This window comes from Anser brachyrhynchus, assembly GCF_964034855.1.
Source record: "Anser brachyrhynchus genome assembly, chromosome: 4".
In the NCBI taxonomy this organism is placed as follows: domain Eukaryota; kingdom Metazoa; phylum Chordata; class Aves; order Anseriformes; family Anatidae; genus Anser; species Anser brachyrhynchus.
In genome coordinates, this window is record NC_137698.1 from 43,023,246 (window position 1) to 43,047,779 (window position 24,534).

At 36.2% G+C, this 24,534-nt stretch overlaps 2 protein-coding genes across 5 annotated transcripts in view; both read right to left on the reverse strand.

Moving 5' to 3' along the window:
• Positions 1-53: 53 nt before the first annotated feature.
• On the reverse strand, positions 54-10,815 carry SLC25A31 (solute carrier family 25 member 31). The gene is made up of 3 exons (XM_080588856.1): positions 7,825-10,815; positions 6,690-6,758; positions 54-4,005 (listed from the first exon to the last, which is right to left on the reverse strand). The coding sequence occupies exons 1-3, from the start codon at positions 8,215-8,217 to the stop codon at positions 3,874-3,876; spliced, it is 594 nt and encodes a 197-aa protein (XP_080444982.1). The 5' UTR covers positions 8,218-10,815; the 3' UTR covers positions 54-3,873.
• A 132-nt stretch (positions 10,816-10,947) lies between these two features.
• The window catches only part of INTU (inturned planar cell polarity protein), a 49,321-nt gene continuing 35,734 nt past the window's right edge, over positions 10,948-24,534 (reverse strand). For 3 of the 4 annotated variants that reach the window (XM_080588851.1, XM_080588853.1, XM_080588854.1), the window contains exons 9-16: positions 22,507-22,560; positions 21,017-21,079; positions 20,147-20,368; positions 19,149-19,571; positions 18,531-18,628; positions 17,666-17,855; positions 13,577-13,728; positions 10,948-11,803 (exon numbers count right to left, since the gene is read on the reverse strand). In XM_080588851.1, coding sequence (XP_080444977.1) covers positions 11,692-11,803; positions 13,577-13,728; positions 17,666-17,855; positions 18,531-18,628; positions 19,149-19,571; positions 20,147-20,368; positions 21,017-21,079; positions 22,507-22,560 — 1,314 coding nt within the window. In that variant the 3' untranslated portion in view covers positions 10,948-11,691. The remainder of the gene's footprint in view (positions 11,804-13,576; positions 13,729-17,665; positions 17,856-18,530; positions 18,629-19,148; positions 19,572-20,146; positions 20,369-21,016; positions 21,080-22,506; positions 22,561-24,534) is intronic. The other variant, XM_080588852.1, reaches the window with a different exon arrangement.

A 24,534-nucleotide genomic window follows, 5' to 3' on the forward strand; every position in this document is an offset into this window, starting at 1 on the left:
CGCGAGCTGCAGGCGGCGCGTTCCAGAAAGATCTGGAAAGGAAAGGGGAGGGGGGAGGAGGCGCGGCACCGCCCCCCGCCCGCGCGTCAGCACTGCGGCGGGGCGCGCCCACGGGAGCCTTAAAGGGGCCGGCGGCTTCGGGGGGGGGGAGAGCTCACCTGAGGGACAGGGTGACTGACAGGGTGATGTAGGTTACTCCTCGTTACTGAGGAGATTCCTGGACTTCTTAACGTGTCCTTGAAAAATAACGCACGGCGTGGTTTGGGTCAAGGCTCTAGGTGCTTGGTTTGGGGTATGGGTTGGAGGTCAGCGCGCGAGGCTTTAAAGAGAAGGGAGCTGCTGTATTTCTTAGTGCAGATTTAAAATGATAATAAAAAATCTGTAGTTGTCGTTTTGCCTCGTGCCTTAACTGACCCTGAAACACATCAACAGCTTAGAACCAGGCTTTCCTTTTACTGTGGCTGATGCTGGAGCAAGCTGTTACGTACACACACACTGGGCTGACAGGCCAGGTGAACTGCTGTCACCACAACGTGTTCAAGTACCTGCCACAAGCTTAAAGTCTAGACCTGTAACATCCGTATCAATGTCATGGCTACGCTGAGAATTTTAAACAAGGTATTTTCTTGGATTAATTGCTTGAATGAAATGAAAACAGTGCTCTTTAGTTCCCTAAATCAAATCAAATTATTTAATATAAGCAGACGCGGAAAAACATCGAAATGGTTTCTTAAATGTTATACAAGTAATACTCTTAAACTAAAAACATTCAATGACAATTCTATCATGAACATTGTGGCCAAGACAGGTGTTCATTCACTGTTCTCATCAGATCCTGATGAACAGTCTGAAGCATCAAGATGGAAAATTTCCTTAATTTAGTCATAAAGAACTAGCACTAGGGCTCCTCCTGCTCCACAAAGGATATTGGAGAATGCTCCATGAAAAACAGCATTAAGCCCCTCTTGCTGCTGTATTTCCATAAAGCTGTCAAGGGTTCTTTTATATTGACATTGTCTCCCCACTCTGCACGCAAATCATTACTGCTCTCTACTGAGAAAATCTTAGATGCTTAGCAAAATCTGTTTTTCTTCAGTAAAGGACACTAAGGAACATTTTCCTCTTGTTTCACGTACAGCAAAGAAGAGATCTTTTAACTATTTACCTGACGTAATGCTCTGTTATCAGGTTGCAATTGCTAAATTTAGGAAGGCTGTGATCCTTCCTCTGATGCTTCTTTTAAGCTTTACTGGGCAAGCAGAAGGCTTAAGAATTAAATCCTAATCCTAAAGGTGCTCTGAAACGTTTAAATGTTATTAAAACTTCTACAGCTTTTTTGTTTCCTTTAGTAACACTGAAACATTTTTTATAGCAAGTAGATTTTCAGTTCAGATTACTAATCAATAGCCCATCCATCAGCTGTTTTCCAGGGCGTTTAAAAAGATGTTAAGGTTTTGACTAGCACAATAATGTAAAAACATAAGAAAGCTAAAACAGAGCACACAGTACAGTTTTTAATCTAGCCCACCGTGGTTTTGAACAAAAGAAAACAAAGCAAAAAGGAAGATTTGTTAGAGACCTCGGCACCACACTGACTAAAACCTGCCCCAAGTGCTTACAGGTGAAGGAAAGAAGGGATGAGGAGCAGTGAATGTTCACAAGCATGTGCATTATTGTTTCTGTACAAGTTGGTGCTCAAGTACTGAACCCTCCCTTTGCCTTTTTCTAAGTGCAGTACAAGTGGAAATTGTGGCAATTCTTAAATTTTTAAAAATTCAACAGTGTAGCAAAGACAGCCCACAGGAGTATCAGACCATTGTGCTCTCCACGGCAAAGCACTTGGGAAATGCAATCGCCCGCTGTGGAACCCAGCATAATGACTGCAACAGATCTCTCAGATAGCTCAGAGTAACACGACTGTTCTGACAGAGTGCTTTCTTGTGGATGTGCTTGGTGAATTGTCAAACCATTTCGGGTTTGGAACTGCGGTCTGTCTTGGGGAGTGTATTAGGAACTGACACCAGTTTTGTCTTCACTCCCAAAAACATAATACACATTTTTTTGAGAGATGAATCTAAAGCTGACATCTTTATGTGAAATTCTACTGGAAACAAAACACTGTGTGTGTGTGTGTATATATATATATATATATATAACGTTATATATATATATATATTTACTTAATGTAAATTATTTGACCTTAGTTACTAAGAAATTAGTTACTTTTAAAGTCAAATCCACTTGCTATACCTAGGTAAGCTTCTGGTCTCTTCTAGACTCTCATCAAAGTATGAGATCACTATCGATTTCCTGAATATAAGAAATGCAGGAAATAAATCAATGATGAGCATTCACAAAAAAAAAAAGCAAGCATAGTAATAAAGCTAGAAAGCATTGGAATATTTTATTCTAACTCTACATGAATATATGCAAATTAAAGGATATGTGGTAACGGTTATTACTATCTAGCTGACAGAAATCAACTTTACTGAACGCAGTAACTGTACTGTACTCATTATTTCAGAAAGTTACCACAGCTAGCAAATACACTTTTAACTGAAGAAACAGAAAGTGCTATATTTAATCCGGGGCTTCCTCTTGGATCAGAATGAGTGTCACAATATGAAATTGATTCTGTATGAATGGTAATTTCACCACCATAAAAATCATACTGAACAGCAGCTTTATTTGTACCTGAGGTTTCAAAACTATGTAAACAAAACACGGACACCACCTGAAGTACATACATACCTACATATCCACAACATATCCAAATCATCTTATGTTGTTTCCTGTGTGCTAGTAAAACCATTATCTTATTTCATGTATTTTACATTTTTAATAATCTTGATACTATTCTCTATCCCAGCAGTAGGTTAACTACCAGAAATACATGCAATTTTTTGGTAAGGCCAGCCTTGGGAAACATAGTGCTGTTCATATTCAGAAGTACTAACTGTAGGCTGACTGCTCACTAAGCAGAGAAAGCAGAATCTGAAGACAGTTAAACCATATTTAGTTTGTAAGGAAGAAGTGCTTTCTAATAGTGTTTGTCCACTATAAGCTTCAAGGATTTCTGTTATTTGGGACAGCTTTAGGACAGATTACCAGAGGTATGCAGGCATTACATAAGAAGCTAAGTATCTCCTGGAGTATTTTGAAAACAACTATGCCAACATTTGTTCTAATTTTCTTTTCATTTTCTGGAGTACAGAGAGAAAAGAAGATACACCTGAAACCTCACTTAGAGACACGTCTTTGGAACTAGCATCTCCTTTTTGTCATCAGATGGCAAAACTTTCTCAGTGATGCAGGGAACAAGGTCCCGATCATTTTTGTTTTTTATTTCACATGCAAAGATGCTCTTGATGGTTAGAACATACTTTATTAAATGTACTTCAAATGCTACTTAACTGCCTAGTAAAATCACCTAATAACTAGCAACAAGATAGCTAAAAATACACTTTCCTATAATTCCCAGCATATACTGAGCTTTGCAGAACATTGATTCTATTTCACACGTGAAGAATATCTGTATGCCACAAAGCCTAGTCTTCCAACTGTATTAGCTGGACTAATAAAGCATATTATTCTACCCACAGACCCATCTTAATCCAAATACCAAGCATCTGAGTAGGAGAAAGAAAACAGATCTCACTTTTCTACTAAAATCTCTCATCAAGCTGTTAACTGAACATATTTTTAGCCAGATTCCTGCAATGCCATTATTTCAGATCTATCTTCTTTTCTTTCTGGAGCTGTTTCCCCTTCTTTTTCTGAATAGTCTCACATGCTGTAAGGCTATACAGCACTCCAATTAGCATGCCAAGTTTCAAAGATCTAGTAATTTCCAGAAAAGAACTGTAAGCTAGATCATACCTGCATCATCATGCGTCTCCTGACAGTGTCAAACAGATATGACAGCATTCCTGAGAACATAGTCACAACTTGAGCAATGAAAAAGGAAAGAATGAGTGGAGTTTGTTTTGGATTTGGCAATAATCCCTGCAAAATAAAACAAAAACGTAACCCTGTACTAGGTCTCCAAAATGCACGCCCAATCTAGCAGATAGCAAATAATTCCATTGTTGTTGTTAATCCTACCGTAAAATGACTTGGCTCTTCAGTAATATACTCTGTTGAACATGCATAACTGTAAAGACAAAAGCTATAGCTAACACTTTCATTAGTTCATAATGAATTAATATTTTAAATGATACAGATTTAAAACATGCATTTTGATTCATAAGAGCTATCTTAATGGTATCGTAACGTCCAAAATATGAGGCTCAGCATACAATGATTCCCTGTACTGAAATGCCAAAACCCTGGTACAGGCCAGGAAGTCCATCTGTCTTTGCAATTTTAACAATACAGTCACCGAGTCCCTGGAAGCTCAGAAGCACCTAATATAAAATAAATTCACGCACACCGTTATGTACTATGACTGAAACATTTAACATATCAAAATAGTATGAAGAATAATTATTTCCTCCACTTATGAACAAAACATTAAGAAAATGTACAAAACTGTGGATGGATGAAGAGACAGGTTATTAGTTCTGATGGAGACTACTCGTTCCAGTAAATATAAACCTAAAGGAAAAGTCAAACAGATACTGGTACCCAGCTGCTGAAACGCTTTCATGCCAAATAACTATCACTTAATTTTTGCCCTAATTCATCAAAATACTCCAGTAAGAATTCTCTAACCCTCTCCCTGAGATTTCTCCCGCTAATACCATGCTTACACTTTCTCCCCACACATTGTTACTCAAATATGTGGTAAGTACCACTCATTTCAGCTTTTCCCCACAGCAGAACACTAGCCATAAGCTGTGATATAGTTAAACAAAAGAATCCACTTTTTATATCTGTACATTTTTCTCATTTACAGGATTCTCGACAGGTGAAAACTCAGCAAGTAATAAACCAATCTTACTTCAAACTCTCAAACCATGCACATTATTGTACTGAAGGTATCCTGAAAATATGAATTCAGCCAACACAAACTGTTGCTCACTTGAGTAGCAAGCAGAAGGGGCAAGCTGCAATTTCAAGATGATTGACTGTGCCTGTATTACCTTCTATACAAACAGTGTCTGGCATGTAGATACAGCTGGCGTTCTTCATAAGAGGTTCCTTTGCACTTTACTTTCCACAAGCTAAAGTATTTTTTTTTTTAAAAGATAATCCAGAAAGCAAAAAATCACGCATGCAACCATACTCTCTTCTCGATTTCCTATCCTGCACAAAGCACGTTAAGAAAGCATCCCAAGACCCTGAGCTTTAATAATGTATATGCTACTTTGTTAAATATGCTTCTAAAGAAATTAATCTTGAATGCTATTCAAGGAATGTTTCTAAAATTTGAGTCACAAGCACATACACATGTAGGCCATCTGGAAACGTTTCCAGGAGGCGGAAAGGAGATTTGAAGAACTATAAACACTGTTATTTACATCATGCATGTTTTACTTTTTGCACTGTTAAGAAAAGAAAGAAAACAGCAACCATAAACTCTTTACATATGAAGAAATTGCAGATGAAAAAGGACAGCTTAAGAATTTGCATGCAATACAGAGAGATTAATCCAACATTAACGACTGACAACATTCTTCTTGGTAAGAAACACCAGGAAAGCCTGTGGCAAGTACAGTTCCTGGCATTGCAGAAAAAACTGTCAACAAGAGAAATGACAGATCATTGGACTTTTGTTTAAATTATGAAAACCTAACCAAAGAAATTCTAAAACAGATAACCTAAAAAAGACACAAATAAAGCAGATTTTCAGCTATTTCCACATGAAAAAACTAGAGATAAAGAACTTATTTTCCATTCTGATATGAATGAATTTTATGTAATTTTCCAAATTCCAGTATGAACACTTTGCATTCCAAGATCTGTATTTCTTGTAATTAATTTCCTGGGTGCTGACCTCTTGTCTCTTCACAAAAATCCATCCAAGTTAAAGAACGTTCTTCTTCAAGTATATAAAATTGCAAAATTAGGCAGCATAACCCAATTTGCTTTTTGAACCATAACCTAAAATTGTTCCATTCCTTTTCCTGCTCCTTTTGTACAAAACTTGCACTGTAATACCAAAAGCTTTTTCTGGCAGTTGCATAGTAACAATTATCAAGAAAATAATGCAAAGAGAAGTAAGAAGACAGATAAAGACAGACTTCTGCTTGAGGGACACAACCCAAGAATTTTATGCATGAAAATAAAAACAGCTGTAATTTCATGAGTGAGATTACACATGAACATAAATATTTTTGAGATTAGAGTCCCTGACTGTGCAATCATAACTGTGAAAATATGACTGGGATTTTTGACAAAGCCCTGAAACATAGGTGCCTGAGTCCAAGATTTTGAATATACAACAAAATACTTAAAATGATTAATTTTGAAATAACTGTATGTCCTGAACAAAACTTTGAAAATTTTGACTGCAGTTATAAGCACTTACACACACCTTATGAGGTTGTTAATCAATGAAGATCGAAACAAATTTAATTACCTCAAGAATAATCTACGCAGTAAGCCACGCACACTTTAAAAACACTCATTACAAAATCTATCAACATGTTACCAAGAATTACCAACCATGAGAGAAAGAACTGCTCAGTGCTTGGCCAGATCTAGTTAATTTATCAAACAGAACTAATAGACAATAGATTATTTACCTGTTGTTCTTTATCCACTTTGGACATACGAATTGGTTTGTACTTGTTCTTAAAGGCAAAGTTTAGAGCCTGTGTTGGAAAATATCATATAATGTTTACCAAATTGCCATGCCAGAAGCTGAGAAATCCTACAGGAAAAGAAATGGATTATTAAAATACATTTCCACAGTTTACAGTACACCAAGGCTATCACACAACTTTCCTTCCACTGTTTCTATTTTGGTATGAGCTGTAACAAAGGCCAAAAATATTCCTTTTCAGGTCATTTATTTTATGGGCTTTTGGATTTATTCTGACACTTCCCAACGGATGCACGTGTTAGCACAAGAAAATCTGTAACTACAAGACAAACAGCAATAATGCTGAGAAATGGGAAACATTTTCAACTTCCTCACTTCAAAAATTTATAAGACTAAGGATACTGATGTAAACTGCAGTCTGGAAACAGGCTAACATTTCACCTGTGTAGAAACTGTTTCCTTGAAGTAGCCTGCCTATGCATTTTAGCTTCCACAGGGGGTGCTCAGACACCATATTAAAGCAATGACTAAATGGTTTATACACATATGAGAAACTTCATAGGGCTTTTGTAATTACATCCTGTTTCTAAAGGAAGAAAATAATTCCTTTGGATACTAAGAGAAATGCACTAAGACGTTAAATGCAGCTGAGGAGCTAATGCAGAAACAGATGTTATGGGAATCATGAGAAGAAGCATATGCAGAGATGCTCACAGACATTGCACCTGCACTGCGGCTGGCTCTCATCAGTGCTGTTAGATTTGGGCAAGCAGTGATGACAGCCATCTCTGTAATGTGCAGCCATGCTCTTCATTCAAATATCTTGTTATTATTGGCGAAGGTAAAGACTCCTTTGACTCCAGAAAAGTCAAAACTAAGTGTTCATTTCTTACTTCAAGTACTCTTTCATATGCATCAACATGGGGATGTCAAATACAAGCAGTGCTCTGAAAAACTATCAGAAGGAAAACATTAAAGATGTTTCACACTGTCCACAACCACTGAGCACAATTTTGCTACTATGTCACATGAATGCACCACCACTCAGTGGCTGCAGGTTTCACTCCTTTTCTGAAAAAACAGAAATCCTGGGGGAACTCCCATGGCAAACTCACCCTCTCAGGTAATGCCACTCTGAACACCAGCAGCCCGTGATGCAGCCCACGATGGCTTCTCCGTTGCTGTCGACACAGAGGTGTTTCTAAAAGCTTTTGTTTCCTGGGCTCTATACCTTGCTCCCTGGAGATGTGCACAAAGCAGTCGATCATGCCCTTGTACTGCTGGTCCGCCTGGATCTGCTTGGATGAGGCCTGCACCTGCAGCAACGGCTTCACTCGCTCGACAGGCACCACGGCCATCTTGGAGATGGCGGCCGCCACGCCGCCGGCCAGCAGGTCCTTTGCGAAGGACAAGGGGTCGAACAGCCCCCCACCCTGTGGGGCTGCCATGGTGCCCACCTCCACCCCGTACCCTCTGCGGCCACAAAGACCTGGCCTCTGTATGCACATGGCCCCTGGGCAGGTGGCAATGCCTAGTGGTGGCTGCGTGGCTTCACCCCACCATTAACGGCCTCGAGGGGCAGGGGGGTGGCAGTGCCCTCCCTTGATGGCTGGTTGTTTCTGCCACCTTTCTGGAGCACTGAAATCCAGGCCCTCAGTGGACACTGTGGCAGATTTTTCCCCCATTGGCTGCCGGGGGGAAAGTTAACCAAAAGGCCTGTTACAGAATCACAGAATCATCTAGGTTGGAAGAGACCTCCAAGATCACCCAGTCCAACCTCCGACCTAACACTAACAAGTCCTCCACTAAACCATATCACTAAGCTCTACATCTAAACGTCTTTTAAAGACCTCCAGGGATGGTGACTCAACCACTTCCCTGGGCAGCCCGTTCCAATGCCTAACAACCCTTTCGGTAAAGAAGTTCTTCCTAATATCCAACCTAAACACATCATTCAGGCCAATTTGGTGATCAGCTGTCAGAACATGTAAGGGACACAGACAGACTGCACCTGGGAATCAAAAGCTGGAAGAGTGAACGATGCACTGCTACATGTACCTACAGCTATCCTTATATTAAACACAATCGGACAAAGATCAAAAAATCTTATTCCTAAATAGTCTCCATCCCTGAACTGCAGTCAGCAAGCTTCACAGAAACTTGGGGAACTTTCCAGAAGGTTCTGTAAGCTGTGGAAACTGGCCCCTCTCCCACAAGAAACCAGGAAAAAAGAACAACTAACAAATGGTTTAAGCCAGAATATTTGCTGATTACATTGAACTGTGTGTTAATGAACATCATATATACTAAGTCAAAACACAATTTAGTATGTTATTTATACCCATTCTGTTACAGTTCATAAGCGTCAATTCCTGCTAGAACTGCTGATAGCAAGAAAGTATTTTCTTTCATTGCTTTACCACCCCTATGTCTACAAACTTTATTACTAACAAAGGCATGAAGTACCATATTTATTCAGTCATTTTTAATCATTAATGTTTTTAAAGTGATTTTATTGCTTGCATTCCCTTGAAATTAGTCATTTTAACCCAGATACTCCACTGATTTTTGGTACACGTTGCCTTGCCAATAATTCTTGTAAGTCATAATTTAAACACAAAATAAATACATTTCTTCTGAACTTTAACACTGCCAGTTCAACTCCTTTAGTAGCTTCTCCATATCTGTTCCTTTAAACATTAATTCCATACACCACGATTCACAGCTATAATCTTCCTTCAAGTTACTATACTACAAGATTTGTATCAAAGCTCATAAAAATCTGTGTTCTGTAGGAAATTAAGTCCTATCCTTTGGGGCTCTTTTTAAGCATCTCTTAAAAATCTACAAAATCAAGTCTATGCTCAGCTGGGGAACAAATTAACCGTTAAGAGTCTCCTTAAGTGTAGTATCAACAAGATTAAGGCAGATTTTGCAACATCTTATTGCTGAACTACACCGAGTATAAAAGTTGTACCATATTCTGATAGATGCCCTTAATTCTTTTTAAGATGGGGTTTCCTGTGAAGGAGCAAGCTAACCTAAATAGCTGGTTGCTGCTGAAGGAGCCTCTTTCCTTCAGTTCCCCTTTTCTCCACACATACCTACATATTCATACTGTCTTTTTTTGCATTGACTTAGCCCAACCAAGTCAACAGAGTTTAGCCCACTACTCTGGCAGCCAAGTAACCTAGAAAGAAAATCTTTTAATAAGTTAGCAAAATTAATTAGGCTTAAGTCTTTGTTTCCATTGTTTATAATGATGGCCTGCTTTTCTGTATTCCTTTTACCATCTACGAAGAAACAATATTCAAAGCCTTCCTATTTTAGACTTTTTAAAGGTGTTTTTTAAAGTATTGCCCATACTGTTCCCTTTTTTCTTTTTTTTTTTTTTTTTTTAATTTCCCAAACAGTAAATCTCGTATCACTTAATTTACAGATGGGCAACATAAATGTAAAAGCACTATTTATGCAATTCAGCTCTGTACATCTCAAACTGACACACTATTTCTCATCAAGGGACCATAAATTCTGGAGAAGGCTGATTTATAAAACCTTCCATCACATGCTTAAACTTCAGGCCTAAGACTTCAACTGCTTGGAATTAAAGCAACTGTTGAATGATTCAAGCCAAGCTGTGAATCACTTGTAGGGAGTGAACAGTCAAAAGCGTTTGATTGATTATTTTAGAATTAGTCTAAACAGTGCAATTTACTTGTTAAAACAAGATCAAAGGATTTGATCATGAGAGCCTATGGAACTGAATTTACTTTTCTAAAGACTTAATTTTATTTTTTTGATCCCATTGTTTAAAATGCAATTTTAGTCATGCATTTTATGGAAAACACTTAGGAAAAGCAAGTAGAAGTAGCAGAAAGGAAAAAAAAATGCACTGTTGACATGGAATGTGATGAGACACTATGCAGATGGCCAAATCTAAGTGTGCTGGCTAGGGGTAAAAATGGCCCAAAATCATACATTTTAAACTAAACCTTTAGTACAGAAAGCTTTAGGAGCAGCTAGTCTATAAACTACAAACCTTTCAACAATTTGTAGGAAAGCTGAATTCTGCAGAAGACTTCTGATTTTGCAAGTATTTTGCCTTCTCTTGCCTTGTACTGATGTAAGCTAAATTATTTTTTTAATATCCAGTGGTAAGTTGTAGAAGACTTAGCTAAACAAACACTGTTCAAATGAACAAAAGAGAAAATATGTTAAAAAATAGAGTAGCACTGTACTGGACTTTGAAAAATAAACATTTTTATTAAGAAATTATGATTATAATACAAAGTAGCTATCCATGCAAAAACAAAAATATCACCCTCTGCACCTCTTTTTTGTGCCTTCAAAACTGTTTTTTAACAAATGTGTTATTTACAATAAAAATCATGAAATCAAGTAAAACATCACTCACGCTATAGGCCTTGAGTGTGCAGCAGACTATACTGGCAAAAATTGTAAGACATCAGTTTTGTGTGGCTAAAGGCCGTTAATCTGCTAAAAGATTTTTCTGTGTTGATTAACATGTTACTGAATACATTTCAGTATTTTTTATGCCCTTAGAGGTACAAAATCTTCATTAATGGGTAAATATATTTTTCCTCATCGGTGAGTGCCAAATATTCACAGAGCACTTTGAGGATATCAACTCATCATTTTACATTGAATACTGTACACTGAACAGCAGTGAACGTACAAATTATGTGAGGTTTTCATATAATAAAGTTACAATTGGGATAAATAATTTGGCACTATATAAAAATAAGAACTTTGGTTCTCTGAAAACTTCTTAAGTATTCAATTGATGAGGTCATTGGAATCATCTCTGAAGTTTCACCTGTGTCATACCACAATGTTGATTTACTTTCTTAAAAGCATTTCAAAGATATGCTATAGGTGGATACCACAGTTGAGTTATTTTCTCGTTATACTTAAGTACTTTAAAAAGACGACAAGGATGGCTGAATATTCATGAAGCTCATCTATGTAGCTAAACCAAAGGACAGTTTAAAGGCCAGTTCAACAGCAACTTCTGTGACTGAGTCATGAAAACAGACATAAAACTCCTGAGGCTTTGGATGCAGGAAGAGTCTCCTGAAAAACAACAACAAAACACATAAAAATAAGAAATCATAGGTGTGAGCTTTTTCTTTTTGACTGTTCAATACATTATGGTTATAATCTTACGGTTTCAGTATGACGTTAAGAACAATTGCTGTGTAAAACTGCTGGCAAATTGCTGTGGCTCTCCTGCATTATCTTACTGATTTCATATATTAGATTCTTAAAGCCACAATTTCTGTTCAGTTTTCTCAAGACTACCTGAAAACCAGTCTTCAGGTTTTTAGTATGTATGTCAATGGTGCTGTTGTGTTTGCAGTAATCCAACTTTCGGGACTACAAGCTGCAATCAGATTACTTGGGAACAAGCTCCAGTATTTACATATTTACTCATTTTTAGACTTCACACAGCCTGGCCTGTACATTCCTACATATGTCACTCTAACACAGTCTTCAAGGGAAAGAACTAAATAGGAAAGCTCTTAATATACTTGTGCATAACTCTGCATAGCATTATAATGTAGCATATAGCTCTGTAAATATTAATGCATTGCCCCAGATGTAACACATTATCCGATAATGCAGAGACTGAAAGATTATTGTTATTACTTAAAAGATATCAACAGCAGCCTCAACGTTTGCCGGGTTCTTAATTTTTCCAGCCACAGGATAGCGCTTATTAGCAAATGAACTGTAGTTATGTACAATCCACTGTGTGATTCAGTCGTTTTTGTTTTGCTTTTAAACATCTGACTTGAAGGCAAACAAGTTCAAAAAAAGCTCTGGTAGAGAATTTCTACATTATTATTCCTGGCCAAAATCATTACCTGTGGATGACATTTCTTCTCATTATAGTAAAAAAAAAGTTCTTATGCCATATTCAAAATATATTTTGCCCATTTCAAAGACTTTCCTATTTGTGCAATAGTTGAACTAACCAATAATCATAATTTAATGAATCATAATCATTTATCTTCCTTTCACACCCTAGCCATACTGAGTTATTATTTCATATGGTGAAAGTATAGCTTTCACTTCATCATTTGCATTTTTCTTTCTATTTTCTAGTAGGAATACCGAAGACAGAAGATAAATCCAGAAAAGAAGGCAAAATCCTGCTGACTGACTAATCTTGACATGACTGTCTGCTTAATGCGGATACAAAGTAGACATCACGAAATATGGTCAGTAAAGGACAGAACAACACATAAGAAGTGGTGGCTACTGGCTTACTGGCCTAGGCTTAAAACAATTATAAGAGTTGCTACGTTCTCAATTGTCAAGTGATGATACATGCTATTTTCTCATTACACTTAATTATTTTTTTTAAAATCTTACTATTACTATTTAATACCTAGGGCAAAATGCTGTTCTGTCAGGCAAATAAGGTTTAGCTATGTAGCAATAATAATATATGTCATTACGAAAATCACTTAAGTGACATCATAGCAAACGGATTGTGATTTGTGGTAATGGCAGAACTTTGAAAGCAAACTCAGAGTATGATTACAGCACTTTAGCATGTTTGCAGAGCACAGAGCAGCACGGTGCAGTGCTGTGCCTTGTGCCAGCTCTGTGGCGTTAACACACTATCATGCTGCTCCCAAGTTAACAACATTTACGTTTAACACCAGATGGGACATCACAGTAATGCAGCTTCCTAGATCCCAAATCAAAGCTACCTCATCAGAGTCCGCTTGAGTATTTCTGTGATTTGCTACAGTTAAATTTTTTCCTAAAGAGTACAGGGGCACATTCAAAATGGGAAATCTGGGGAGAAATAGATACATTTGTCTTTAAACTTACCCCACAACCCAGTAACTCATTGTTGGTGGTGGTTTCTTTTGATCAGTCCAGTTGTCAGGAGAGCATTCAAACAAAACTCCATGTTCTCTTATCAGATCTAGGTCTTCATCTGCTGTACTAAATTCTGAAATCTTGCTGCCTTTCTTCTTCTTCTTTAAAAAAAAAATAAAAAGGTGAAGTGTTAGTAAAGAATTAATTTTTTACGTAAATTACTAGCAAATATAACTATAACATGCTTTCTTCAGGAAGCTGCTGAATGATATTGCTTTCAAAAAGCCAGATTTAGAAGAGAACTATTTTGCTTATATGATTCTTTTCTCCACAATTTTGTTACTTTGGCATAAACAGTCTTTTTTTTTTTTCCCTCATTGTCATGCAATTAGGAGGTTGTATAGCATAATCCTTTTTTTTTTTTTCCTCTCTCTGAAAAACATTCTCTCAAAGACATTTGAGATAATACAGCTTCATTAAAAACAGTGTGTTAAACAGTTTAACCTCTCATCTCCCTTTCTTTGTTTGCCTTCCTAATTAAGAATTGCGATAGTAAAAGCCTATTCAATAAACTTGGTCAGGCAGGGGATTTTTTTTTTAAGCAAACAGTTGAAGTACTTTGCGCAGAGCATTTTCTTGCTTATACTTAGTGTAAGTGCATAATGTACATTTTTTTTGTTTTGTTGATTTTATTTTTTTTGAGGGCTATGCTTTATGTAGAGCTTTCAAACAAAACTTGTAAGAGTTCCAGGTGTGGAACTGAACCCCTGGTACCCGTTTAGTAAGGATCAAATTGCATGCACAAATCTACTTTGCTCTGTCTTGGTGCTCAACGGTTCTGTAAGTCCAATAAAGCTACTTTTCTTTTTACCAGAAATGGGAAGGGAAAAAGACCAGAACAGACACTGAGATAAGCAGAGGAAAAATTTTGAAAGGGTTTGTCACTTGTCCAACTCTTCTCCCCCTGAAGTCAAAGGATGTTTATTACTCTTTTGTATATGTCTACATAATGAAAAAACAAGCTTTGTATCTTTTTTTCCTTTTGAAGCATGAGAAGTGAGATGAGATTATGGGAATGCGTCGAAATCCCTTCAAAACAAATCTGTTTTTAAGAGAACTGTTAAGAGGAGGCATCTCTGGTTCCATTGCAACCATGCCAATGTTCCAATCAGTAGCTTCTGAGAGGAAAGAAAAGGCTTTCTTGGAGGCTAAAAAAAACCAATAAAACATACATAGGGAACTTGTCTGCCACATGCAGAAGCGTAAACCAACATATCTTAACCTGCCTATGATATTGAAAATGTGGGGAGTGTCTAGAAGAGAAAAGATGATCACGGTACCACAACTATGCTGTCTCTCAAAATGTTAAAGAAAAATGAACCTTAGCACTTGGAAAACAAAATGGCTAATATTTGCCTGAACAAATGTCTTTTAGATTTCCCTAAGCATGCTTTGGATTAAATTCATAAAGTATATTCTGAATTACTACACGCAGTAGAAGAAATTTCAGAATAGATGACAATACTGCATCTTTAGTATGTAATATTATAAAATGTAAAACCTGTTCTTGCTAATGCTGCTACTGAAGAGATTTAAAGAATATGTTAGAATGCAGTCTAATGATTTTTCCTCAACAAAAAAATGGGGTTGCTACCATGCAATTTCCAAGTGGACATTTGTTTAAATTTCAGCATGTCTTAACATGCATACTGAAAATACTAAAGAAAAAGAACGTATTAAGATGGGATACTGGATGGAAGTGTGGACATGATTTACTTCTGTACTTTTATGTGCATAAAGAATTCTTTCCTTGTGATTTTAAATGTAAGAAAATATGATGATGAAGAAAATTAGACCAGAGCTGCCTGTTAGATCCAGGCATATATATTATAGGGTTTAAAACTACAGAACTTATTTTTGCTTAATTTCAACTTTTTTTTCCTCAACATTTTTGTGCATATTTAGAAATGGTAAATTTTCAGTTCTCAAAAAGTTACTAAAGCTTATTACTAATTACAATAATTTTTCATAATTGCTGCAATTTCCTAAATCCCAAACCATAACAATATTTACCTGATGTGATGTCAAAGAATAAACAGTATGATAGTGTATTTTTTTGTCCTTGTTTTTTTTTGTCATGCCCTATGAACACAGAAAACTTCTATTCATTCTTTTACATTTTCCTCATGCTCTAATGCAACCAGGCAGTTTCAGCCTTAATTGTTGAAACCAACAAAATCTACTCCCAATTTGTAGAGTCAAAATACTCTTAATTCTTTTTGTTACCAAGCTGGCTTACAGGAGATTCGTAGATTTTTCTCTAAGAGAAACTTTGTTCTGCAGCATGTGTTTAATTATTTTTGACTTTCAGGGCAGAATGAACACAGCTGCCCCAAAGAACCCAGAAAAGCGTATGCTGATACCTGTTGCCAAAACACAAGTTTTCACTTTTAAGCATGAGTTCTTCAGTTTTTATGAGCTATACCTAACAGTTGAATGGTTTATTTATTTTTCATATTTCATTTGTATTTTTGGTTTGAATTGTAAATTGTCCATTTAACATTTGTAACAGTTGTAAATGAAGGCAATTTGATCATAAGACATATTTGTGTATTCTCTCTGCTTCCTTTAGGGTTTCCAGATCTCCTGACAGAAGCGCCCAAAACACAAGACCCATTGCCAATGTCCCATTCAGCCAAACCTCAGTGTCATAGGAAGTTGACAGAACAATCCAAATTAATCCGTTTTTCTAACACTTAAATAAATAAAAAATCCCAGATGATTTACGAGACACAGTCTAACCAGAATTGACTTCTTCAGTAACTTAAAGAAAACATGAAGAGAAATTATACTGATATTTCCAAATGGCATTCATTCAATTTGTACTGTTATTCCCCATTTCTCATTTAACACACTTGGATTGTCACTTTAGGACCTAAGAAATTGCAACTGGTATATGTCATTCCACTTATATTTAATTATTTCTCTTTTTCATATGGATTAAATAGATGGCAAAATTATCAGGGATGAAACGTTACCCTAATTTGGCTCATGCCAGTAAAAATCAACTGCACAATTAACAAACCAGACTTCTAGAAAAACAAAAAGTGCATTGAACACAAAATGTCTGTTCTGAGTGTCTCAAATTGATTCTAATACCTATTACTTAGATTTCTGCATTACTATTACTGTTTTACTTTGGATGGATCATTTGAAGAAAACAGAAAGTTGCAACCAAAATCAAGGCAGGACAACTGCTGGCATCATATCTATTTTTTTTTTCCAAGTACCCCACATAAATCTCTGGCAGCTGCCACTGGGCTTCAGCCTAAGTCTAGAGCAAAGCCTGAATCGGTATCTTTGTAGAGAGAAAAAAACCCTCACCTATTCTGCCATCCCACATGATCTAAAATCCAAGAGATGATTTAGCAGCATAATTAAGAGGAATTAATCATTACGGCCAGTCATCTTCTAGGCAGATGTCAGTGTGGGCAAACTACTAGAGACATTAGTGTCTGGCAAGTGTCTAAGCGATCTCGGGTAGCACAGAGACCAAAAACCCAGAATGAACACCCTCTCAGCTTCAGAGAGGACCTCTTCAGGTCAGTGCTAAGACACACTGACCGGGCACTGAGGGGAGACTGCACTATCACTGTTCATATCAAACATTTTCTGTGAAAAACAGAGGGCCTACATCTCCTTTTCCTGCCAGGGTGAAGTTTCCTTATAGAAATAATATGACTAAAAAAAGACCCTTTTCACTCTACTTCTTACAGCTCTTAAACCCAGTATTTGAAACTTTTTGCTAAGTTAGAGTTCTAACATCAAACAGAAAAAGAAAATACTATACTGGATACATGGAGTATTTACTTTGATTGCATGGCTGGGGGGACACACTATAATTACATGCACACATGGTTGGATGCTCTGAGAAAGAACCTTCCCGTAACAGTGAAAGTGTCAGGTGCGTTACAAACTACCACACAAAGAGTCACCTGCCAGTGAACTTTTTTTTAAATAATGAAGTGAAAACAATCTTGAAATACTGAGTTGAGAATGTAAATAGAGTAAAACTGAAGTAAGATAAAGCTTTCATACTTCTTTTTTCATGGACTGCTGAAAAACTGAGCGAATTGAAAGGCAGCAACGATGAAAATTCTCGATTAACTGCGGGTGGATGGAGCCACCGAGCTGTGCTACTTCCTTGTGAGTTGGAGTAATAAAGATTCCTTGCATTGTTTCCAAAGATAAATAGTGGAAGAGGGTATTCTCAGGACCAGATGTCAACCTTAAAAAATAGGAGAATTCACTTAATATTCAAATAAATTTGTATGAAATTTCAGTTAAACAACGTACATTTTTTTTCCCTTTAAACAGATCTGTCTTTTCTGGTAACTACAACGGAGTACAGAAAAGGAGACATTTGAAAGGTGCTTATTTTTATACCAAGGACATCTGCTAATTTGGACTGTTTATACTCAAATACGTATTTTTCAAGGAAGTATGTTACTAGTTAGATATTCTGCTTGCAATCTCAAAGCTTCTCATCAAAAAAGAAAAGGGAAAGGAGAAATAAAAGCTTTGAAGAAAAGGAAAGCTTTCTTTAGCACTCAAACAAAACACCAGATCAGACTGCATCGTCACAAGCAACAGCTAGAAACAAGGAAGGTCATGGCTTCAATGTCCTTTGTGCTTAGTGGCACCAGGGACACACAAAGTGTATGTGTGCCAAAAACTCATTTATTTGAACTTCTAAGGTTATACAATTATATGAAATGGACACATTTTACTGAAATATTCTTGAGAAAGTCTTCTCTTCTAATTTATACTCCATTAAGAGCTTGCATAGCAAAATTTTAGTTAGAATAAAATTATGCAAGAACTTCTGTGATCTGTGCATCTTCAAAAATCCATGCATGTATGACCTTAAAAATCAAATATTTAATAGAAAACAATTACTTACTTGATAGCATTAAAGAGTTCTATATCCTTCTCTGACAAGTTCTTTTTAGGGTTTCCTAAATTAAATGGATTTGGTAGGGTATGCTTTTTTCTAGTGACCTGAAAAACAAATAGATAGATGAACTAACAGACAAAATAAAGGTAAGGAAAGAACAAAATCAAACCAGGAAATCACCTATTTAAAAGAAAAAAAAATAATGCTTTTTAAAAGGCTCAGTTGCATCAACTAACATAAATGTATTTTAGTCTATTTTAGGCTGAAATTGATTAGAAACAGTTGTACAACTGTACAGCAAGTTGTCATAATCACTTTTGTTTACACCATTATTATTTCGGGGATATTCTCCGATTACTTCTGCTGATTCCAACACAGCTGTGCCCAATTTAGTCATCCAAAACCCAAATATTTAGAAGTGATAATGATCAAAATAAAAAACGTGACGGCTGTAAGGCTGACACAAAGCTTCCCAAGACAGCAGTATTTTCTACTTAATTTAGGAACTCTTGAAATTTTTTTTCCTTGTTTGTTTGTCTTAAGTTAGTGAGTTTTTGTAAGAATTGCCACCTCCCCAAAGCCCAGCAGAACCTTAAACAATTTGCTTTGTCCCTGTTCTCAGACCTGATCGGCTACAGCTTGTGGATTACTGCTTTCATCTTCTGCAGGACCTTCATTGCCATGGTCAGGTACTCCACTGCTTCTTGTAGGACTCGGCTTACGTGTTGTTAAGGAAGAGTCACCAAACAGGGTCCTTTTGCTTGCTGGAGTAGTTACTGTTTTGGAAGCATTTTGTATCTTGCTTAGGATGGGTGAGGTGGTCAAGCTCTCCAGTTTGTCACGTGTTGCAGGAAGGAACCAGTCTGCACAAGATAAAGGTGGAATGGAAGGAGAATCTAGCCTTTCCTCTATGCTGGCATCTATTCCTTCCAGCTGAAGTATAGTGGCTTTGACCTGATCTACATATATACAGTCTGGTCCTGGATTCCCAATGGCTTTTGATGCACAGCCTCCTGCCTCTAGCAGAACACACAGCATGAAGTGTCTCTGTAAACATGGAGGTAGCAACATTAGCCTCTGATTTCAAATATAGCATGTACTGCATTATATCTTATCAGATACTTGGACAAAAACCAGCACAATATTCAGCAGTCCCTCCTCCTCCCCAGAGGAGTTTTTTTTTTTTTTCTAATCAAATCACGTCCAAGGAGATCCTTCTCCTTACATGTTATCTAAGTTAACACGCAAACAAAAAAAAAAAGTATGATTTACACACTCATTAGATACTTGCCTTTAAAAAAAGGCAAAAGGAACCCACAACACATTAAAAAAAAATATCTGAAGTGAGTTATCTGAAAATACAGGATCATAAAAGTAAAAACATTTTCAAGTGAAGTAAGAAAGTAGAAAAGGTAACGAGAATTATTAGAATTTGCAAGCTTTACAAACATACAAATAATTGTACTACCTGAGAAATTCTATCCCATGAACAGCTATAATATGAGTATTTTCTAAAATTACTAAATTAACACATGTAAATTTATGATCTTACTAAACAACAGACAATACACAACACCAACACAGAACACAGGGGAAGGGGCATACTGCAGGTTTTAACTTACCAAGCCAACTATCAATAAGAAGTATCTTGCTTCAGGTTCTCTGTATCCTGTAAAACTTGACACTTCGCATGGCTGGATGTGATGCTGTGGAAATACCTCCCGCCATATCACTAACTGACCAATCTTCTGTTCTGCTGCCAAGGGTAACAGACAATAGTGCCGGCTATATAAACCTATATCAATAAGATCTTCCTTTGGCAAGTGATTACCGATCAAGTAACCCTTAATTAAACACAGAAAAGGAAGCGTATTCAGTAAGAAATGTGCTGACAAAACTATTTAAAAAAATTATGCTGACAGTTTACTCTCGTAATGCTACTGGCATAAAGATCAATTGCATGACGATAAGTTTCCTTAAAGAAAACGGCTGTTATCTTTGTTTATATTGTCAAATACATTATCTATATTTAGTAAAATAAATTTATAAATAAGGTTGAAGTGAAAAAAGCTGTTGAACCAAATTTTCAAGTCTTTGATTTGAAGATCCATTAAAAATAGAGAAGCTGTTGTCTCTAATAAATAATGGCAATGCCCCCACAAAAAGATCCTGTTAGAATATCATACTGAATCAATTCAAGTGTGATTTTCATCTCATACTACTGCCTTTCTTCAATCCACAGGTCATATGACAGAATTTACGTAAGACAACTTCAAACAAATATTTTGTTCTTATTGATCATAGAGTACATTTCACTTCATGAAATCTTTTTTTGTTGTTATGGTGTTTGAGTTTTGTGTCATTAAAGTTACACTTAAAGTAATCACATATTTCTCCTATTTGTAAGGTTCTGAAAAGAGTTACTCCGTGACTGGGTTAGATTTCTAGAAGTTGTATTTTCTTAATCTCTAGGCCTTAATCAGTAATACTACCTTGTAGAAGAGACAAGAGCCCATAATCACATATAATCTTCTCATGTCGTAGTAATCTTCAGACTGTGAACAAAGGCATGGATTTTAGTTCAGAATTTTTGAGTGAATACAAGTAAAACATTTAATTCCAATCAACTGTAATCAGTCTTATATAGTATTTTGACCGCTTGTATCATTAGGGCATCAGAAAGGCATTAATAACAGTATTTTGAACAGTTAAGAGAAATACAAAGTTTTTAGCCTCCATTATATATTTTCATGTCACTACAGTTTTCGCTAACAATTTTCAGCTCAAGGTAAGATGCTCAGGTTTTCTATCCAGTGGATATGTTTTCATAAAGTATTTTTGTAGGATATGCTAATTCTCACAATTCTTAACAGCAAAGTAACTGAAGCATAGCTACTGACACCAGAGGCCCTCCTAGAGCAAAACTTCCAAGTCAAAGCATTTTTTATCCAGTATTTGCAATTTTACCCCAAATACACCTATCATTAATCTTTTAGTTTAGATGCCCATTGGTCTCAGAGAAATAAGACTAACTTTATATGGAGTCAAGAGTATTTTAAATTATTGGGTGCAATCAGTTTCTTTGCAATAAAATAGAACCTAAACATCCTTTTCTGTAAACATTCATCCAGATTTTGTTTTTTATTCTTTTGAAAGATTGACTGTACATTTGCCTAACTTGTATTTTAAGCTTTAAGCATCTTTAGCTATCTTCAGTAATGAAGAACATGTATGTCCCTAATTGTTATTTATATATATATTTATATTATATACATATATACATATATTTATACATACATATATATATACACATATTTATGATCAAGCAACTGTTCTTCACACCTGATATTTTAAAATTATATTCTTTATTAGGTGTATCATAATAATTTTAAAATACAAATAATTATTCTGGAATGTGATTTTAAGAAAGCTCTTTCAAAAGTAAAAATTGAAAATTCAGTCTGTTTACATCTCACCAAACTATAGAGCAATTAAAGAGCATATACTCAAGTAAATTACTATCTTCTTCTTTATGAATGTTAAAAGTATGCATAACTTGTAATTGTTTTATTGAAACTGGTAACTCAAGTTCTCTGAGCTCCATAGAAACATTGAGTTTTATTCTCAATTGCTTGGGAAGGAGACAGTTTCTATAAAAAAAAAAAGGGGGAACAACAAACAACAGTTATGTTGAAATTAGAGTGTTCTTGTAAACATCCCATGGGCTTAAATTATAGTAAATCATGTTTTTTCAGTGACTAATCCTAGTGGATTACAATATCATAACATTAACCATAGAGAAAAATTCAGGATAAAAATGGGTAAAATTGATCTGTCTTAAAACAAGAATAATGCAGTGTACTTTGACTCCCACTTCATTACAAAACATGGATGAGTTTGTAGTTAGTGCTTTTTTAAGCTACTGAATATGGGCAAGGTAAAGAGATACTGTGCAATGTAAATAACAAAGACAAATGTTTACCAGTTCTGCAAAGTCAGCTGCTTCAAGATCGCTCAGTGCTGTGTCAATTTCCATCTGAAATATTTAAACATCTTAATAGACTCTTCCAACACGTTAATTTACAATATCAGCATATTCACTAATAGATAGTTCACTTTATCTTGCTAATCTGAGGAGATTAGGATTCACATGTACAAAGTGAATGGAGAAAAATTGCAGTATCAGGTATCAGGAACGCCTCAATTCATTAAAGAAATATTCTTCAATTGTTCTGCATTTCCCTCTTTGAGTCTAAAATTTCTCTGCTAGCCTGCGCCTCCTGAACCCACTGTTCTGTATATAAAGGAGATGTCACTTATTCCAGCATGGTTTAAAACATGAGGCCTAGTGACTACTCCTCGAAGGCTAGAGACAACACAGAAATCTGGCAAGCTACTATATCCAACTGAGTTATTAGACAAATCTTTTTCACGATACATTTGGTTTTTGTTTCTATGGAATTCTTCAGCACTTTCTCATACATTATCTCTGTTCTGCTGAAACTGCTCTATGCTTTCGCATTTCTCTTACTTCAGGAGGTGTTAGTTAACTCAAGTTTTACTAAAAATACTTTGCTTTAAAGAATATTGTACTAGCCACTGAAGTTCACGACATAAATGTGCTACTAATGAAAAGAACCTAAACCCACCATGACAAACTCCTTGGGCTATATAAACAAGCTGACTCTAATTGAAGTAGAGCCAGTTTTGCAAACAGAAATGTCAGCTACACTGTTGGCAGTCAACAAACTAACCAACCTCTCAGCTTTTTCCCCAGTTAAGATATAAATGGCTTTCTGCCCAACAAGCAACTGACATTTGTATTCTCCAAAGAATACACAAATAAAAAGATCTTCACTAAAGCTTATATAGCAGAAATTTCCTCTTTTTTTTCCAGGAAAAAAAAATTTGCAGATGTGGATGATCTAAGATAATTTTGGAACCCCCTGTTCATATCATACATATAAAATAAATTGTTTTCTAAATTCCTGTAATTTTACAAGAAATAAAGCAACCTGAAAGCTAAGATAGAGAACAAACTGTTACAGTCTCTCCCTGCAGAAACATAAGAGAGAAGAAAAAAAGCACGGAGGAAAAAAAGCATGGAGAAAAAAAAGATTTGTCACCAAATAGCACAAGCAAATAAACATGTCATTTCCTGTATAAGAATGTGTGACAACAGAGATACACTGAGTTACATTTCTAATGTATATTAGATTGGCCATATTCTACAATTACGTACTGCATAAGCATTTTATTCTCCTTGGTTATGCAGCATGGATTTTGCAAGTGAGTGGATGTGTATGTTACAGGACTACATGCATCCTCCTAGATTTTTCACTTGGATAGCAGATTTAACTCTGGAGTTCTGATATACAAGTAACTTTCTTGAGACACTCGGGGAATACACGCTTCTGTAGCTAAAACATATATAACATGTAGTATAAATGCAGCAGTTGGACTAAATTCTCCCCAACACAACCAGCACGTTTAGCAAAAGTGTGTCTAAACAGATACCGTGGGGCAAGGTAGAGAGAACTAAATCATTATGGGTCTGCTAACCAAGGCAGAGAAGACAATTCATATTATGTAGAAAGGAGAGAGAAGTCTGCACTAGTAAACAGGAATCTGTTTAGTAATGAATGGCACTCAGTGATGCATAGCTTGCAATGTCTATGGCAACTTTTATTAATGAACAGTAGCAAGCCTGAAATAAGTCTGCAAACCCTGTCAATATTCAAGTTGAAAGACTTACCACTTATTCCCTCCCCAGCAAACAGACTTACAAAAATCATACATGAGGTCTTCTCATTACACATGCAATTCATAAAGCCAGGAAAGTCTTAGTTAATATTTTGCTCTTTTTAGGCTCTTTATTTGAGCATGCCACTGCAGAAGTAAGGTCATTTGAGCATCCAAACTCTGTCCTCTTGCAGAGCCATTCTGAGAAGAACTTGTAATTTTCCATTGCATGGTGTCTTTACTTTCACGGACAACAGTGAAGATTGTT

Excerpts from the sequence above, each read along its gene's own strand:
- SLC25A31 (XM_080588856.1), bottom strand. The coding sequence starts at position 8,217 with ATGTGCATACAGAGGCCAGGTCTTTGTGGCCGCAGAGGGTACGGGGTG. Across the intron at positions 6,759-7,824 it reads GAGTGGCATTACCTGAGAGG|GCTCTAAACTTTGCCTTTAA; the intron begins GTGAGTTTGCCA and ends TTTCCAACACAG. Across the intron at positions 4,006-6,689 it reads AAGTGGATAAAGAACAACAG|GGATTATTGCCAAATCCAAA; the intron begins GTAAATAATCTA and ends TTTATTTTGCAG.